Raw genomic sequence first — 19,551 nt, forward strand, 5'->3', positions numbered from 1 at the left:
GCATTTGCTTTCCACAGGCGAGACAATTGTTAACTTTTTCTGACATCACTTAGTGCAAGAAAAAAGGATCCCCAACGAGTACTTAGCTTTAGAAGACTTCAGTTCAAATCGGTAGATGAAACTCAGGTAGTGGCCGACCGGCAGTCGTGCAAACTGCTTCTGCTTTGGGCTCCATGGCAAGAAAGACTGATGTAATGGCGTTGGCTGCCTTCTACTGACGACCTGACATCAGTCCTGAAGCAACAGCAACCGACCCAGAAATACTAAGCCTCTGGTATTTGGGCTGGCCGAGGGCTACCCTGGCAGGGATAACCCAAATGTGATGACTGCAACAGTGAAACATGAAGAACATCTTATGAAGCTGCCATGCTACATTTTATGAAACAAGAAGGAAAAAGAGACACACTAGCCTTCCATAGCAGTACCAATTAATGTATTATACCAGGAGTTACAAACAAACAGCACAAGGTAATAAGAATACCTCATGTGCCAATGACTCCCACAAATTTACTCAAAACAGATGTTGCAATAAGCAATATCCATTCACATATGTTCAAAGCTCTAATGGCTTATACTTTCAAATATCAGCCCTAATTGAAAAAACATCCTTGAAATAAAAAAATTGTCTTTGAACACCAACTGGTTTTCAGCTGCTGCTGCAAAACAAGTAGAGATTTCAACATGGAAGGATAAAGGCCACTCAACGCAGATGACTCAGGTTCGAATGGCGACTCAGGAGCTGTTGCAGTTAGCAGGGGAGGGTGTAAATAAGCAGTCCACTCCAGCTTATCAACCAAGGAGGAGGAAGGTGGTCTGGTTTGCTGCAATACGGACACACAGCTGAAGGTGGGTACTGTAGCAGGACAGTAAAAGGGATGGGGAAAGCACCCACTAAGCAGCATGTTTGCATGCTACAGATAAGGATGACACATAAGAGGGAAGCATATCAGTTGCTACGACTCTGTAAATCCTTTTGTTCATGCTGCTGTGGGGCAATGGAAATTAAGAGTAACGAAAAAGAAACAGGCTTGCTGAGAATGAAAATAACTTCTACAGCTGACCTGTATAATTCCCCATTCTGGAAACAATTCGGTACTGTCCTACTCCTAATCATTCAGTTATCCTGGGAGTGGCCCTTGGCCTGCTAGCAGAATCTCTGAATGGAAGGAACAAAGGAGCCTCAACTGAATAACTGACGGTCAGAGCAGTCTGGCAGAGAAAAGGAATCAATTAAAAAAAAAGTTGTATAACAAATGCAACACTGACTCTTTTTGCAGGAAATATGTTTCTCTCTTGAAAAGAAACTTTTGTTTTGCTATGGAACCTTGTCGTATTTGATAACTGCAGAATTCAGCTCTGGCATATTTCGAAATAAGATTCCAACCTTACAATATATTTTATTAAATTTTATTGCAAGGAAAATTGGGCTCAATTATCCTGTAACTTCATCTGTTTGTAGTGCAAAGTCACAAAACATTCAAATGTCACAAACTGAAGAGGAAAAATACTGGAAGAAACAACTTCAGTGGTAAATGACAATTTCATTCAAAAATTTCTTCAACATTAACCAGCTCAAAACATCTGAGTTAAAGTTACAAGGATATATGGCCTAACTGTATTCTGCTCTCCTGAAAATAATAAGCATGTATTTACTGATGCAACAAAGACAGAATTACTATAACTTGAAGTTGTAATGTTCTAAGTACTGATACACCTCTGTTAAGATATTTAGGAAAGCAGCTGTGATCCATATTTTTTCCCCTCACCTGAGCCCATCTTCTGGATGCTATGACAATCGTTCTTTTCATAGCAATGTGACTAATAAGACAAAACTTGTAAAATATTTGCTGTTCATGGACTCCACCTACAGTGCTGCAATACCCTTCTAGACAGCAAACCATGAGTAACGTAAAGTACATACCTAAATGAGAAGTCTCACAGGGTTGTCTTAGAAGGGCATTTGATTTGTAACAAAGCTTTCATTTAAACAGAATGCACACTTGGAGGTTGCTGTACCTGGCTACAGCAAGCCTTAACCATGTCTAAATTTGCCCCCTAATGCACACAACTACCAAAAACACCACAATTCAATGACTTATTATTCACACAAGCATTTTCTAAGCATCCAGAAAATCAAACAACATGCTTCTATATAAAATAATTTTACTCCATTCCGAAAGAATAAAATATTGCATTAGTCTCTGATATACCACGTTCAGTCGCCATGGAAGAAGCTGGGTCCTGAAGGATTACTTTACTTACCAATCTACCATTTATGAATACACTGACTTGACACATTATGTGTAATCTATGACCCCGGGTCTATGTCTGTCTTTTGTTACACACTGTGATCACATATTAACAGAAGATGACATACCTTGGAATGGTTGGACCGGAGAAGAAAGGCTACCATCTGATCTGGCTCCAACCTGCTGAAAACCTGTTGAAGACTGAGCACTACTACCCAGCCCTGAAACACTGGAGTGGAGAGATGGCAGAGAAGGAAGTCCCAAGTTTTTGGCCCACTCTCCATTTTGCAGTGGTTTTTTATGGACCCTGGAATGGACAACCATTTGGTGATATGTCTTAAAAACTCTACCACAATCAGTACATTCTGAAGACTTATCCTTGTAGCTACTTGTTCCATTTTGCAGACCACTAGAGGAGGAAGTACCCTGAGGATTGTCTTTCAGTAGATTGCTGACATACGCCTGGATAGTTTCAGACTCGTTCTTTACCATCATCTTGTAAGGAGTATTTACTACCTGTGATGCCTCTAAGGTTTTCATGATAAGGCCACTTTTCCCGCTATCAGATTCAATCACTGGTCTGGTGAAGTGCTTATCTGGGGTGGGCTGATGGGTTAAACCTCTGGCCACCATTTGCCACACCTGAGTACTACTAGCCTGGTTGATCTCCGCCACTCTTGCAGCTGCCTGCAAACGTTCCACGCATGTGCTGTCCATCGGACTCACCAGGTTCAGGTAACCCAAGTACGAGTTATTTTCAGTTTCCACCCCTCCTTGCTCTGGATCTCTCCTTCCAGACAACAGCTTCTCCAATCTGTCCTTATCTTTCATAACAGCGTTTTTCTTCCCCTGCACAGTTGAGCTTTCATCATGGGTCTTATTGCTTGTTAGGAAGAAACCAGAGTACAGAGCTTCGTACCCCAGTATATTGATTTCATTTGCCATTTTTTTATGTGCTGGAAGAGCCTTTGTCTCTTTCTGAGTCATCACCTTCAAGCCAAGTTTGTTAAGGTGAACCTTCATGTGATTTTTGAGGAACCAAGGCTCTTTAAAACAACGCCCACAGATTTGACACTTGTGATCAAATGAGTCTTTATGTTTACGCATATGCCCCTTCAAGAACCATGACTGAGTAAAAGCCTGCCCACATACCTCACAGCGAAATTCTGGGGCAGCTGGCTCTGCTCCAACTGCCCGCCCTTGAGGAGTCTCTGTAGCAATATGCACTTTCTCTACATGCTCAACCAAGTCTTCTTCTAGTGATGCAGCAAAGTCACAAAGAGTACATTTGTAAGGTTTATGAAGAATGCGAATGTGACGTTCCAGCTCCTCACGTTTCTTGAACTTCCCCTTACAAAAGGTGCAACGGAAACCAGGCACAGTGACAACTGTGCTACTCACAGGGGTGGGGACAACAACAGGGGTGACAGGTATAAGTTCCTCTTGTGCAACTGGGCTCTCTATTGGTGCAGTGGGGATCACTGTAACAATTTCAGGGTCTTCTGAAGGCAACATGGAAGAGTAAAGATCAACATGTGAGGGCTCTGGCGGAGCCTCTGGGATAAGTTCTTCAACTTTCTGAGAGGGAAGCTGTGGCACATCAACTCTCCTCATCTGTCTGTCTCTCATGATAGCTCTCTCTTCAAGCTCCAGAAGTAGTCTGTTTTCATCACTCAGTCGTCCTGGACCCTTTCCTTCACTGTTTAACTTATGAGTTCGTAAATGGATTTTCAGGTTTCCCTTTTGGGCTGCCCTATGCCCACAGTATGGACACTTGAAGGGTTTCTCCCCTGTATGGATTCTCATATGAAGGGACAGAATGCTATTGAAGCGAAATCGCTTACCACAAATGGTGCATGGATATTTCCTTGTCTTCCTGCCCTGCTCGTCACCTCCCAATTCTGACACAATTCCAAGAGTCTGACCGTTATAGAACTGTTGTAAGTCTAACTCGTCACCAAAACTCAACTCTTCGACCATCAAAGGGTCAAAGATCGATGGATACTTATTACCTGGGGTAAGGTCTTCATCCTCTGTGACAGCTGGGTCCTCGCTGCTGGATATCTGAGAATCTGGGAAATCTGGGGATGTTGGTGTCATGGCTTCTTGCTGGTTTTGGGGGTCTTGGCACACCTCCTCTGATGCATCAAGGAGTGAAGCTTGAGGCTCTGGAGATGTATTTTCAGAAATCAACTGAGGATTTGGAGAAAGATGTAATTCAGGAGACACTTGAGGTTCCACAGACAACTCTGTTGATTCCATTATCTGCAAGGAGAAAAAAATGTTTTATTATTAATGTTACCATCTATATGAAAAAAAAATCTTACTTTATGTTCTCCCATCACAGTCTCATTATTCCCCATTTTTGTTGCAGCCACCATTTTTCAACCAAATGACAGTTTCTGTTATTTACTGTTAAAAATAGCGACGATCATGTGGGAAGAAAGTACGAATGAACATTTTGTTCGTCCTTTTACTTAAGTTTAATGCAGCCACAAGCTGAATACATCCATTCATTCAGGGTGAATCCTCAGCAAGAAAGCATGACAGCAAACATGTTGAATATGCATCAATAAATACAGAAGTACAGCTTAAAACACAGTAACATCAAGTCAGCTTTATAATTAACATTTACCCAAGGAGAATGATGTGCTGAACCATGGACTTCAAGACCAGTAACAAAAGGAACATTCAGTGGTGCTGAAGTGACAAAGAAATGCACAGCTCTGGCTTAGTAAACAAACGGGAGAAGTAATGCATTAGCTCTGCCCCCCCCCCCCCCCCCCCCCCGAGCTGAAACACATTTCCCTTATCTGAACTATGAAACACAATGTTAATATTCTCATACATAGTTCTTAACACTGGCAGTATATCACTCTCACTGTAAAACAGCCAGACAGCGAGGATATAAAAGGTGTGATGTTATACTTCAAGACTCCTGCCCTTAAATTCATTGATAGCTGATAAGTCACTGCTTGTTAACCTTAAAAATACACCACGTCAGGGCATAATGTACATAATTCAGTAGGGCCACTGTATTCTATTTTACCTACTGTCAATCTCCCCCACAGTCACCTCTGCCACCCAAAATTGTACCTGTTGATCTCATACTGTAAGAATTCTGGACAAAGGCCCAAAATCAGAGGCAGTTTTTAAATGTTGTTCTTTTAAGAACTTAGAATGTTGTCAGAATAACAAATGTGCTTTGCATTAGCATGCATTATGCAAAAGATATGAATAGAGAAACTCAAATGTCTGTTATTACTACAAAGTTCGAGCCTCAGTAATTTGCTATAAAGCCACAAATTTTATAAGGAATATACCAAAATATAAGGCAAAAAATGTGACGTAATTTGCAGATAGTTGAGAGGTATGCCCCAAACACTCCAAGGTCATGACAATGACATAACACATTCAGCTTACTTACGCATAAACCACCTATAAAAACCTGCTTACAAATACTTTATTTGCTAAAGATTTACATAACCCTTGATGTGCACATCATACATGCTTCAGGCAACACAGATGTTCAATTCCTGATTCCTTGTTAACAGTTCTAAGTCAACTGTTACAATAAGCAGTGTGCATGCCAGATCTGTGACCCTTTAAATTGTGATGTGTGTGTACTTACAATACACATACCACATAACTGACCAACTGACTTCAAGGCCATCTTCTCAGACCACAGAGTTCTTGCTCAACACAATTTCCATTCAGAGGGAATCCATTTTTTGGCACTGGTCATCTATACACATCTGAGTCAGCAACAGGGCATCTGCACTCCCAACATTTTTGATGGACGTTGACATGAAGAAGGCACCTTTCTAAGGTACTACAGTCAAATTCTCACCTTCAAACTCTTCTGAAAAAACTTTAGTCTCTGCCTCATGCCCTATCGTGGGGTAGAATTTTCTACGGTTACAAATATATCCTTCTGGTGTGAGCTTCATTTCTCTTGTTCGAACATGTAACTGTCACCAGTGGACTTTAAGAAACATTCTGATGCTACGTCCATACTTTGTGAGATGCCTATAATATTTTTATTCCCGGTCTGCATATCCTTCGTTCTGAACTCACTTGCCCAAATAACATGGTATTTAGCACAACACAGGAGCTCCTCTGTGTCTCAAATGAGTGTTATGACATTTCACATTTCTAGCTTGAAAGGAGGCCAACTCATGGGCAGTCAGGCATTCAGACATTAGAAAATGAAATTCTGCAAATATGCAAGACATCTCTGCTTATGACTGTTTACTGGTGCAGTCTCATATCAAACAGCACTATGTATGATGTTACTACAAAATACCTCGATGGATTGCTACAAGACATTTCTATTTTTGCTCTTTCTTTACCGTACTAAATATGCATGTGATTTTTTTTTTTTTACTGTTTCAATTATGTTAGCCATGTAATATCCAGGTACCAAGACAAGAGTTATTGGAAAACAGCACAGCTTACGCAAAAAAAATGGAAAAAGCTGATCAGTGACCAAAAATGCACAATAAACCAAAGGTTCTTAATAAAGAGTCAGCATATACTATGCACTTGTGTTCAATAATATAGTCAAAAAGCCCTCTCAACCGTGACCATGGGCTATGCTCACAAATCTACATCAAGCGCTCTTGCAAGCATCAGTCTAGATGCAACCTTTCTATGCTACATTATGAAAAACGATTCTGCATTTTTAATAGCAAAATCCATTAATTATTTTGGTGCACTCTCTCAATATTTACTTTTACAGACCTGCGTGAATTAATTAGTGGACTACATTAAGTCTGTATCTAAGCAGCAGATGTGTGGTATTAACAAACGTTTTTTACGTCTTCACTTTTCATAGTGTACTGTAATCTGCAACAGGGGAATAACTGCTTCAGATATTTAACATACACATTGGGTAATCTGTCATTCATACAACAAAATTTCTATATTCATTATAACAAAGGTGCAGAGGAAACCACTGCAAACCACCCCTCCCCCATTTTGCCAGAGTCAGGTAAACACACTGATTGTGTAGCTAATTTGTTTTGTCTTTTCCTTGAGAAAAGACAGCATAACCTGGAAGCATTTGTATTTTTACTTGGTAATGAGAGCATTATTGTACACTGGAATTGGCAAAACACAGCAGTGATGGACAACAGTTTATAAAACATAATAAAAACAATGGAAATCTTCATAAAAGCACAAAACATCACTAAAATTTAATGCACCTATTAAATCTCGATAGTTGCAGGGGTACTACTTCACTTCTGAACCACACATGGCATTCCCTCACTGGGCCAGATGTTCTGCATACCCACCTATTATCTGGTGCTTGACCCCTGTCTCAGCCATGTCTGACCTGCAAGAAAATTCATTAGACTACAAGGATACATAATTATAAACCTCTCATTTAGTTACAGAACGTTCCACTGTGGCTTGAGTAGCAGTTGGAAAACCAGAAAAAAGAAATTATGAAAAGTAGAAATGAAATACCTACTGCCGAACGCCTTGCTGAAGATCAGTTAAGTGAACACACATCTGTTTGTCTTACCTGGACGGACTATTCTACAGTGGGTGAAACATTTGGGAGTAATCCTGAGCAGTTAAAACAGCATCCCAAAAACAAAGTCAAAAAGGGGTAAAAGGTGATATGGTTAGAAGATGGCTTCAGGATCAGGCAATGAAAAGAACTACTCAAAAAAAGGATGCCTGATAGAGGAGTAAACTATAGCGGTTGGTGCAGGTATGTGGTAATAACCAACTGGCTATGAGACAGATGTCCAAAGTACACAAATTTCTAAAAGAAGCTCTGGGAGTGTCCCCTCTAGCAGAATCCTCTTTTTTACAACAATCTCCTAAGGTCTTTTAACTTTCAGATGACAAGAAAAAAGAAAGAAAAGAACTGATAGAGTGGATAATCTGTCTGCATTATTTGCTGTGCAAGATGCAAAGCAGATACGCAGCTCTTCTGTCTTCTTTTGCTCAATGACTCTGTGTATTCATGTCAACATTATGAAAGAAAGCAAAAAACAAACATTCCACAACAATGCAAAACCATGAAGGAAAAAAAATATTGGCATGGAAATCGAGAAATACAGAAACTACAACAAATACACATGCCAATGAATGCATTTTTTTTGTTGCAAAGTGCTAAGTCCCACTGCACCTTTTCTTATACCTCCTACTTTAATATACTAACTACAAGGTTACACAACCATGGGGTAAGGGCAAACAACTCACCTGTACTAGACTCACATGTCCTTTTGGATTGCCAGAACAACAAGAGAGTCTTTCAATGACACTGTGCCTTTGCAATTTACTCTGCAAAGTTACGGACTGTGATGCTCCATCCATTGGTCATACTAAATCCATGACAAAGCTGTACAGATAAACATGTAGTCAGTGCTAATAAAAATGAAATCAGTGCTGAAAACCCAGGGTATGCAGAATATGTTCTCTGTTCTATACTTCTGGTAAGAAGACAAGCAGGAAAACAATCTGGTTTACCAACAACTTACAGAGGACATAATACATAAAGAATCTGACACATAAAAGCCGGAAGCTGAAAAAAACACCATGTTGAAGTGATGACAACCAGAAATTATGTGCGCCAGGGGCCCACATTTCAGATCAGGCAAATCAGTGAAAGGGCAGGGATTACAGCATGTCAATTACGAAGTTGCAGTCCACCCTGGAGAAGAGCTCTCCACTGGAGGCCCAAGATGAAGAATTCTCTTCAGATCATTTATTAGTTCTGCCGAAATGCAGTCCTGTTTTCACAAGATCACAAAGGGCTGAAATGAGCCTTTATGTGTTTAAAATCATTCTTTCAAAATACCAGAGCCTCCAAAGCTCTTGCCATAATAATGTCTGGAGAGGTCATGTTTCAAAGGAATGGAGTCTACCTAGGTAACACCAAAAGGTGATGAGGACAAGACTTAGTGTTTCAGAGCAAACTTCATCAGAGGATGACAGACCGACAGAAACATGGGGAAAAACAAAAAAGATCACCCACCCCTCACTGCTCTATTGAAAACTGGAAAAAAATTATGCTAAAACTATCACCCTCTGGACTGTCCACTGCCTGCAACCACCTGAACAGTTTTCTTGCTTAAGACAGAAATCCAGGGAGAGGCCCGAGTAACTGAATGTGGCATCAGTACAGCTCCTTCTAGCCTCCACCAAGAAACTTGGAAATAGGGGTCTTCAGATGCAGCTGGAGGATATTAACTTGGTAGAAGGGGCCATCAGATGTAGTTGGAGGGTGCTCAACTGGGAGTAAGGGCCTTCTGATGTAGCTGGAGGGTACTCTCCTGGACCTGAAAAGTATTTTTTCACTAAGAGAGGCATGGTCCATTAGAACAGACTGCCTATGTGACTGGCTGGCTGTGAATACAGAGGCCTTCAATACAGGAATAGATAGATAAAAGGTGTGGGCAACCCAATGTGAGAAAATGCAGTATCCATATACTGTATGCATCCAAATGGGCAGAACAGATAGACAGACAGACAAACTGTCTTCTTCTGCTGTCAAATTCTGGGATATAATAGAATGTCCAGGTTGTGGACTAAGACTTGTCATCCTTAAGATGGCAACAGAAGGCTGAGAGCAGGAGCTAATCAGAAAAAGGAACCCTGGCTTCTCAGTTACTGACAGAGAACTATCACTAAAGAACATGCATGTGGGGATAGGCCAAGGGTACTGTAGGCAACAATGCTACTATGAGTTCCTACAGGTGAAAACGAAATCAAGATTTGACAAAGCTCAGAGATGTGACCTCTGTTGCCAGGTCCCCTGAACTCCTGAGACATTTCCACCTACAGGAAAGCATGGACCGCAAAAGTATTGACTGAAATGTCCTCTGTCAAACATGCACTTCATACCCTGGCTCAACTTCTCCCAGTTGATGGTAACATCTAGTGATTGCAGCTTCAGCAGAGCCGTGGCTATAATTGAAACTAGGGCCTCCTGACAGAGGGCCAGCGGCACGTATGGAAACGGTAACAGGCTGAATGGCATAAAACCTCTTCCACTATAGCAATTAAATGATCTCAGAGATGAAAAATGGCCAAAAGGCATTAGTCTCTCTACAAATGGCACCTGACCATGGCAAGCTGAAATATCCTTCTGTGGAATCATCAGCATACTGAATTCATGTGGCTTCCTGGTAAGATGACTCCATATCACTTACAAACAATTACAAGAGAATACGGCCTAATAGTGACTCTTGTAATATTCCAAGTTTACTGGCGCTGATTGTGCTGTTTATCAAGTAACAATATTTTTCATTGGTAAGGAAGCCAAAGAACCAGTCAATATGTGGTACATTAATGCCTGTTTATAAGGGCACAGTGTTTCCTAGTACCCAAGACTTCAGGAAAGTCTAGAAACACTGCAGTGGTTCCTACTAACAAAGACTTCAGAAAACTCTAGACTGCAGCATAAGCTATTTAGAGCACAGGGTATTAGACAATGTAGGGAGAAGAAAACTGTCAATGGTGCTACCTGTAACAGTCTACAAAAACTTTGATGGACCAATGATTCTTTTTACTAGCATCCTTCTGATGTCTGTGTGTTTAAATGCATGCCTGGTACAGCAAAAAGGCTGAAAACTGGATAAACATAATTAACAAAGAGAATGTGATGTGTAATGAAGCTAATCTTCACAATGCAGGTTTGTTAAATAGACCTTCTCAGTACCTGTAGGAAAAGACTGAGAAAGTAGCATTGCTGAGCCATGCAAATGGGGATTCAAAACAACATCAACATGCACAGGCATGTTTATTAAAAATAACTGTTCAAGACATGGTGGACCTTACTCCACTGAATGGCCACAGGTGACACTTCTGAAAGTCCTAAAGTCACATCCCTACAAACTAAATGTTCCAGAATATGCAGAATAACATGCTGCCCATTCAAGTCACTCCGAAGGACCCAGGTCATAGCTGAAACGTGCCTTCTGAAAAGCTGGCTTCTCCACTTAAAAAAGTAAGACAAATTACAAAATAAATTAAGTAACCAAACAAAAATACCCTGTAGTCAAGTGGTGCCAAAGTCAATGTCTTAAGTTAAACGCAAAAAAATGTATTATACCATTCAGCAAAAACAGGGCCCCTACTGATTACCACATCAATGGCAACCCCCTAAGCACACAACCTGTAGTGAGAGACCTGGGTACTCAGGTTGAAAACAATCTCATATTCGACCATCATGTGGAGGCAGTTGTCAGAAAAGCCTTTTACTTGGTTCATCTCATAAGTAAAGGGATTGCATCCAGAAAAAAGGAGGTTATTACCTTTCTGTACTTCTCCTTCATTAGGCCTATAATTGAGTATAATGCCCTGTTTGGTATGTACCTCTCCAAACACCTGCACCAACTGCAAAGGCCACAGAAATATCTCGCAAAGAGAATCCATAGCCTCCAACACCTGTCCTATGCAGACAGGCTGAAATCACTATCACTCTACTAAGTATTATACAGATTGCTCACAGGTGATCTGTGTCTCGCCTACAAGGCAATATCGGACCCAGCCCTACTAGAGAGGCTCCACATCCATAAGTCTAACTCCTCGCGCATTACCCGATTGATAGACCAAAATCTAACATGTGACATCAACAAAACCTGCTGGAGAGACAGGTTTGTCTCCCAGAGGCTGCTCCGTCTCTGGAATAGACTTCCCATACATGTCAAACAGAGTACCTTGCTGACCCTCTTCAAGTGCAACCTTGATGAGTGGATGTGAAACCACAAATTTGTCCCAGGGGTTCCACCTTTGTCCCTCACTGACAGGGGGTGACAGGTGCTGACTGAGGTTTTGTTTTGGGGATAAACATTTGGCTAGGCCTGTAAGGGTCCCAGGGCCATTAACCTAGTAACCTCCTATGTATACATTACTATGTAACTGAACTAAGTCTATACAATGATTACAGTGGGGTCTGGTATCTAAAGTTATTTTACTCCAAATAATAAAAAAGTGTTCCTCTTTTGGACCTTCTGTATGACTTAAGGCTTATGATTTTTAATGTTTCAAAGTCAAGTGGTATGGTTCATAGAATAAAGAAGACATTTCAGATGGCAGCCATTACAGTCTACATATCTTGCAAATCAAATAATAGTTTCTCATGAAATTATTGGCTTCTGTATGGAAAATCGGATCTTATACAAACGCAAACAGACAGGAAAAGCATCAAAATGTATTAGGAACTAATGTATCTATAGATAAACCGGAGTACAAAAATACAAAAACCCTTCTTTTAAATCTTACATAAGTTAACATCACCAAATAATACGAGCTTCAAACTACTCCCATCTCTCTCCATCCTCCCCAAAAGTTTCAACTACTCAATAAAAAATAAATAAATAAAACAGAAAAGCTTTCTTAACCTGCAAGTCTGTGAAAGCTGCAATATTTCTCAACTAAAAGACAGCGGGCAGATGCACTGATGCGGCTACTAGGGCCAAAACACAATAAAAATGAAGACTCGCTTCAGGTTCGTAGGTTAATACTAGGCAATCAGGGTGCGCATGTTTTACACACCTATCCAACAAGTTAACGAACAAAAATTAAAATCAAACCTTGTACCTGTGAGACAAACACCTTAACCATTATGTCAACTCCAGCATGGTCTTATTTCCAAGAGTAGTGAACTATGCAAAACAGGGAAGCCAAAACACTGCAGGATGACTGTCTGTATTTTAAGCTTGTCTAAACACTGGCTTAACCAATAATGAGCCAAGTCTACTGAAATGAAACCCGAAGCCTCAGTACACCAAAAATAAAAAGACACAAAAATGAATCTCCAAGAGTGCAAGAAACTCCACCTAAAAACTGAAAAAAAGTGATTTTACTATGTCCAGTAATGTGTAACTAACCTGAATACATCATTCTGCATGGTTAGCATTACTTTCCAATTTGTTATACCCTAGACTGAAAAGATGGTGAATGTCATGCTGACATGATTTAGTATTTCAGTCTACCCTCCTTTGTCCTAAAATACACCCTGTCTCTCCATAATAAGACAAACTAGACACCACAACTTCAAGTGTTTTCCCCTGTAATTGCTTGCGATGGAACTACTGTGAATCCCTGACTTCTTGGAATGTCCCTGGAGACTTTAACAGTGTTTAATTTTCACAGACACACTGATTTACCTTTTATGGTACATTTAATCCTTGGTCCTGGCAAAACTGGTAGATAAAAAAAAATAAAAATAAAAAATTGTTATGCCTTCTGATTTTAATTCTTAGAAGCTTTTCTAACAAATTCCTCTGACTAACATTTCATATTTCAAAAACCTGACCTGGCAGCTTTGAGAGTCAATTTTCTAGAATGCAGTCCAGACTAGTGACCCACAGTCAAACAAGCTAAGACAAATTCCTACGTAAAATAACAGTACTTCAGCTGCAAAAAAATAAAGATCAATTTGCAGGCTGTCACTGCATACAAGTGAAATGGATGAAATAAGAAGTAATCAATGCTTTGTTAGCATTTAGGTAAGTAAAGCTATTATGTGGAAGACCCCTACTGGATAAGATAAAATGTATGGGTTGCTAGAGCAATATGGGGAAGACCCCTCCTGGATACAATAAAAAGGGATGGGTTAGTAGAACAATATGGAGAATGCCCCTTCTGGATATGATAAAATGGGTGGGTTAGTAATGCGATATAGGGAAGACCCTTTCTGGATACAATAAAATTGGTGGGTTGGTACAGCATTATGGGAAGACCCCTCCTGGATAAGATAAAATGGATGGGTTAGTACAGTGGTATGGGGAAGACCCCTTCTAGATTAGGCAAAATGGATGGTTTAGTGCAGCAGTTCTTTACACTCACTGAGGTATTAATGCTGACTGCACAGCATCCCATTAGGAAAATGAGATCCTTAACAGGAGTTTCAGGACCTGACCTCATGACATCCGCAAGGGTCCACACACACACACACAGACACACACACACACACATGAGGGGTGTGTGGTGGGATGTGTTTGTGTGTGTGTATGTGCATGAGGCTGTGTAAGTGTCTCACAGTATTCATATAACATACAAATGTATATACAATTTTATTCATATCTTCACATTTTTACTTGTGTAATGTTTGTGAAGACAACAAAGCCATACAATACTTATATTTCAGGTGGCTGTAAGCTATGATAAAGATACTGCATTTATTCCAAGAGTAGATAATGTATCCAGAAGTCTGCTACTGAGAACTGTTATGTACATTCATCCAAAGCAGAAGAATAAAAGAAAAGATGATCAGTGTGTTCCCAACCAAGGGACAATTATCCAATGAATGGCAAGCATACTGCCAAGCAAGGGACAATTAGCCAATGAATGGCAAGCATACTGCCAAGCAAGTGACAAGTAGCCAATGAACTACACCAAAGGAGAATGACAAATTCTTACACCAATAACAGAAGGAAAAGTGCTACCTACCCACTTTATTTTGCAGATGAGAACACATCAGCAAACTATTTTTTTTCCACTAAAAGGCAGAAAGTTAATATGTAGTACAGTTTCTAAAACTATCAGCAGTACACCCAAGCAGTTTGATTTTCTGAGTTCACAAGTGAGAACTGTACCCTGGGAAATATGTGGGGTCTACACACACACACATGTAAAACATTATGCAATACTTGTGCATTTTATATATACTTTTTTTGTTTTTGCTTTTTACCTACCCTTCTAGGGATTGCAACGTAATCACTGTACAAAGAGGTCTCTGTTCAGCAGCCTTCCAAGTTATTCTGAACACTTCACCATACAGACTTGAAAAATAAACAGCGAACAGCAAATAATTTTCAGTTTTGTCCTCATGTAAAAACAGATTTAGGATGTTTGTTCAGGACTTCTGGTATGAATGTGGGTTGTGGGAGGGGGTTGAAAGAGTCCCATACAACTAGTCCTTCACTTTGGCTTTCTGTGTACCCATTTTTAACCTCTGCTGATAATCAGATATTCAGATTTGTCAGAAAACTACATATGATACACATGCTTTAAAGTAAATCCTGAATACTATGTAATGATAAACCTCTGACTTACACAAATATTCAAACTTAGTATTGCTTAACATAACTTACCTAGCCTGTTCCAGCAGGGTCTTTGACACTATAATGACTGATCTGAATCATGCTAGTCAACATGCAACAGGACAAGTGGGCATTCAGTCAATCAATCAATCAATATATAAATAAATGAGGTAGTAACAGAGGAAAGGTAGACTATTAAATCTATGTATTGGGTGGACTGGATGGGATGTCTTATTATATCCAGTTAAGCAAATGTAATATAAAATAATGTAATATAAAGTTCTGTCCCACCCTAAACTCTGCTTGCAAGATCCATACATGAATGCCCTGCCTCTGTAGCAGTACTGTCGTTTTGTTTGAAAGGTTATTCCTAGTAAACACCTGACAAGTAAGACATGTATAAAAATTTCATATGTTGTCCTACAGTTATCCTACAGCATACGTCAGACAGAATAAGTCAGAGGAAGCAATCCTAGAAGTAAATGCATGGAAGAAAGTGGTCTTTCTGGGACTACACTCTGTTCTTCCGTGCATGTGAAAATGAAATGCAGACTTCTAGGGACCAAGGAAGGGGCTGAGGAAGGGATCAAGGACTTGTGCTAAACAGGTATCTGCCCTAAAAAAAACAGCAAATTCTCCGACTAGTTGATAGGAGGTTACTAGGCTAATGGCCCTAGGGCCTTTACAAGCCTAGCCATGTAATACCAGTGTTCCCTAATTGACTATTGTTAGATGGTTTGATTGTTTGCAGAGTGAATCTATGATTAGCACTGGCTTCCCCTGTCCATGAAGAACACAGGTGCCACCCCAGGGGAGAATTTATGGTCTCATACCCAGTTGTCCAGGTTGCGGTTAAATAGGGTCATTCAGGAGCACTGCTTAACGTGAACTGGGAGTTTATTCCTGAGTAGCAGAGTAGTCTCAAAGGGGGGGGGGGGTGGATCTGTATATCACCTAACCACTTCCCTGCTCACTGCTCATGTTCCACGGCAACTCACCTCTTTAAACCACACCTCCCTTAAGGCAGCATCAGCGATGAATCTCATCCCACCTAAGAAAGACATGCCCATCCCTGTCACTCATTCAGTTGCCTGAGCTGCTAATCAAATCTGGGCAGAATGGGCCATAGTCAGGGCTTTATCCCTCTATACACCACCAAAACAGATAAAGTACAGATGTTTTTGAGAAAATGTTCAAAATGAAATTAAACTATCTGTAACAAACAATAAATGACTTTGTAAGACAATGAAAACTACCAGGAAAAGGAAACTCTACATTAAAAAATTCCACAATTCCACAGTAAAAGCTGATCACAAAACAAGAAAACAGAGCTGCCCCTTTTCTTTGTACCTGAACACAAGGAAAAGAACATTCTTACCTAAAGACTGGTACAGTTCAGTCATTTTGGGATGATCCCAGCAGGTGGTTTGTAGTTAGGCAGTTAAAACATGTACAGAGATCTCTCTGAACAGGGCATCAGATTACAGCAAAGGCATTTATTTGGCAGGGGACATATAGATACTCCAGCAGAAATGAGGAATAACAAATCCAGTCACAAATGAACTTACCTGTATAGGACACAATGACCAGAAAACTCAGTCAGCATTAGCCCTAATACTGAAACTGTTACCTGGAATCCCACATGCATCCCCTATCCTGTCAGATAGCTTTAGTAAAACTCCTAAATCTCTCCCCCAGCTGACAAATACCATATCCTGCACAGATAACAGGCACCATCTTAGCAGGTGTGTATCACTTACCTCCCCCAAACAAGTCCTGGTCACATGCTTTGTTCTTGGTGCTTGATTGGACAACAGAGCTCTTCAGGAAAACCAACAATCTTCAGTACTATTTCACTCTGACAGTCTGACATAAAAGATGTCTGAGGAGACAACAGAGAAAGGCAGAAATCATTATCAGATGGAGGAATTAGAAGGAACAAATCAATGAAGGTAACCTGCAGCTTTTGCTGCAGACATATTGATTCACAAACAAGCACTGTGCATTCTGTTATATTAACTAGACACACCGCAAAGCAATGAAGACAGAACGCAAGAGACTGCAGTCAAAAGCTAACTTTACCGAATACCCACATAAAACTGTGTGTCAAAACCAGAAACCATTTACAATTAGCAAGGAAATATATATTGACACAGAGTGATTCTCTTCCATTTTCTCCAACAAATCTTTTTATTAAAGATGTCTAGAAATGAGGGACTGAGGTTGCTTTGGTTAATAGCAATGAAACACTGCTGCCTGCTAATCGCATGGCACAAATGGAAAATGTCTGCCAACAAATTTCCAGAAAAAATAACCAGTGGAATGAACTTTCCATAAAATTTTAACTCTCTTCTTTCATTGCATTTTAATAATTTCAGATTTAGTTAACACTATTACAAATATCTGAATGTTTCCAAAGCTTTTTCATTTAGACACACGAAACTGTCCTAGAGGATGCTACATGCCACATACAGTGTAAGCCATGCTGCTACCCAGAGGCACTGTGTATGTGTGTATGCGTTTGCTGAGAGGAGGTTAGTAACAAGACAAACACCATGGTGTAATACTATACATCACATTTCTTTAGCACATTATCTTGGGAACAACCTAAAACACTTTAAATCTTCCTGCAACACAAGTTCAAACTAAAGAAAATTTAAAAAAAAAGAAAAAAAAAATACATACTCTGTCAAAAGAAGATTATCACCACAAATGTCGCAATATTCAGAATTGGTAGTAATTAACAAAAACAATGCTGTGCATAGAAACGTGAGTGTACAAAAATATGACATTTCATGCAAATGTGAATGCAAAGAAATGACATGCTTTCACCATATTAAGTGATCTAGAAAAGGACCTTCGTTGATTGGTTGGTTTCAGCATCTCTGCCAATCATAATATGACACATTTTCAGTAAGCTCCCCAGCCCAGGCATGTATGTGTTCCAACTGTGATGTGTGTGGTGGTATTAGGCATTAGATACACAAGGACACTTCTGCCCTGCACCTGCCAGTACACATCCATGCCACTGTGTACCTTCCTGCAGATTTAGAAACAGCAATGAGGATCTGTTCTAATACAATTAACAAATAATAAACAAGCATGTAGTTGCCCAACTTGTACAATGCAGCCTGGAAGGAAGAGGTTCCTATACGGCAGGGGAGGGAAGGTGGAAGGTTGGCACACTCAAGAAGGGTCCACTCGTGAATTGACCAATATGGTAAAAATGTATCTGTTACATCTAATGTCTAGGACCCTCATCAGTGGATACTTGGTTGGGTTGAATCCTGAGCATCACATTTAAATCCTGAGCATCACACCCCTGGCTGAAAGGAGACAGAGGACTGTGCAAGACAGATCTCAGCAGGTGACAGATTTCAAAAGGTTGAGTCCTGCAGTTGTGACATTCCAAAGGAGGGCAACTCTCACATCCATGGTCAATATGGTAATGACTGGTGAATTTTACAACAAATGCATTTCAGAAACATGCACTTCAGCAGTCCCTCCTATTTGGGGAATGGGCTTTGACTGCAACATTTCCCAATAGGTTGTTGGCTACTTAATCACAAAATCCAATGCAAATGGCACTCCAGTTGGAAAATGTCTGTCTGGCAAATGTAAGCCATTCTGTCCTTGAAGCAAAGGAGCTGATATCTAATCCAGCTTTCTAAAGACAGGCATCCACTTTAGGCAACACTTGAGTGGACTGTAAATAGCTATAATGTGAAGAGCTTTTCTCTCAGGGTTTCCGGCATACCTCTCAACTGTACAGATTTCTGCAGAATGTCCAGATTTTTGCTTCATATTTTTGGTCCATTTTTCATAAATGTGTGGTCTTCTGGCAAATCAGGGCAAATAACTAAAGATTAAAGTTAGAAAATAATGACAGACATAGACTTCATACCCTTCAGAAAATTCATGCTGATGCAAAATCTGTTATTCTATCAACTTTCTGGGTTTATAAGAACAATGTTTAAAAATTGTTCCTATGTCTGGGCCTTTGTCAAGATCTCTTGCTCTAAGAGGTTGAGAGGTATGGAAACTTCTGCTGGTGCAGAGAAAAATGGGAGATGAAAAAAATGGTTCAGGGACAACTCAGAACCACCTCTGGAAGGAAGAGTAGCTTTGTCTGAAAGAAGGCATAAGCCTTTTAAGAGATCAGATATGGTTCCCTATGCATGAGGCTCTAAGTTTTGTGATGCTGGGCTCAGAAGAGATAGCCATTAGGAGGAGCATTCCCTGTAAGGAAATTCAACACTTCTTAATTAACAGGTCAAACTGTAGATGCGCAA

The 19,551-nt window shown here is 40.2% G+C and overlaps 1 protein-coding gene across 1 annotated transcript in view; it reads right to left on the reverse strand.

The window, feature by feature from the left end:
• Positions 1 to 19,551, reverse strand: part of LOC122790908 (zinc finger protein 536-like) — a 517,195-nt gene that overhangs the window by 174,995 nt on the left and 322,649 nt on the right. Inside the window, exons 3-4 of the mRNA XM_044058592.1 lie at positions 17,020 to 17,141; positions 2,378 to 4,514 (exon numbers count right to left, since the gene is read on the reverse strand). Of these exons, the coding sequence (XP_043914527.1) occupies positions 2,378 to 4,511 (2,134 nt within the window). The 5' untranslated portion in view covers positions 4,512 to 4,514; positions 17,020 to 17,141. The remainder of the gene's footprint in view (positions 1 to 2,377; positions 4,515 to 17,019; positions 17,142 to 19,551) is intronic.

The sequence above is a fragment of the Protopterus annectens genome, chromosome 16.part0 (assembly GCF_019279795.1).
Source record: "Protopterus annectens isolate FY-2018-M chromosome 16.part0, PAN1.0, whole genome shotgun sequence".
Taxonomy (NCBI): Eukaryota; Metazoa; Chordata; order Ceratodontiformes; family Protopteridae; genus Protopterus; species Protopterus annectens.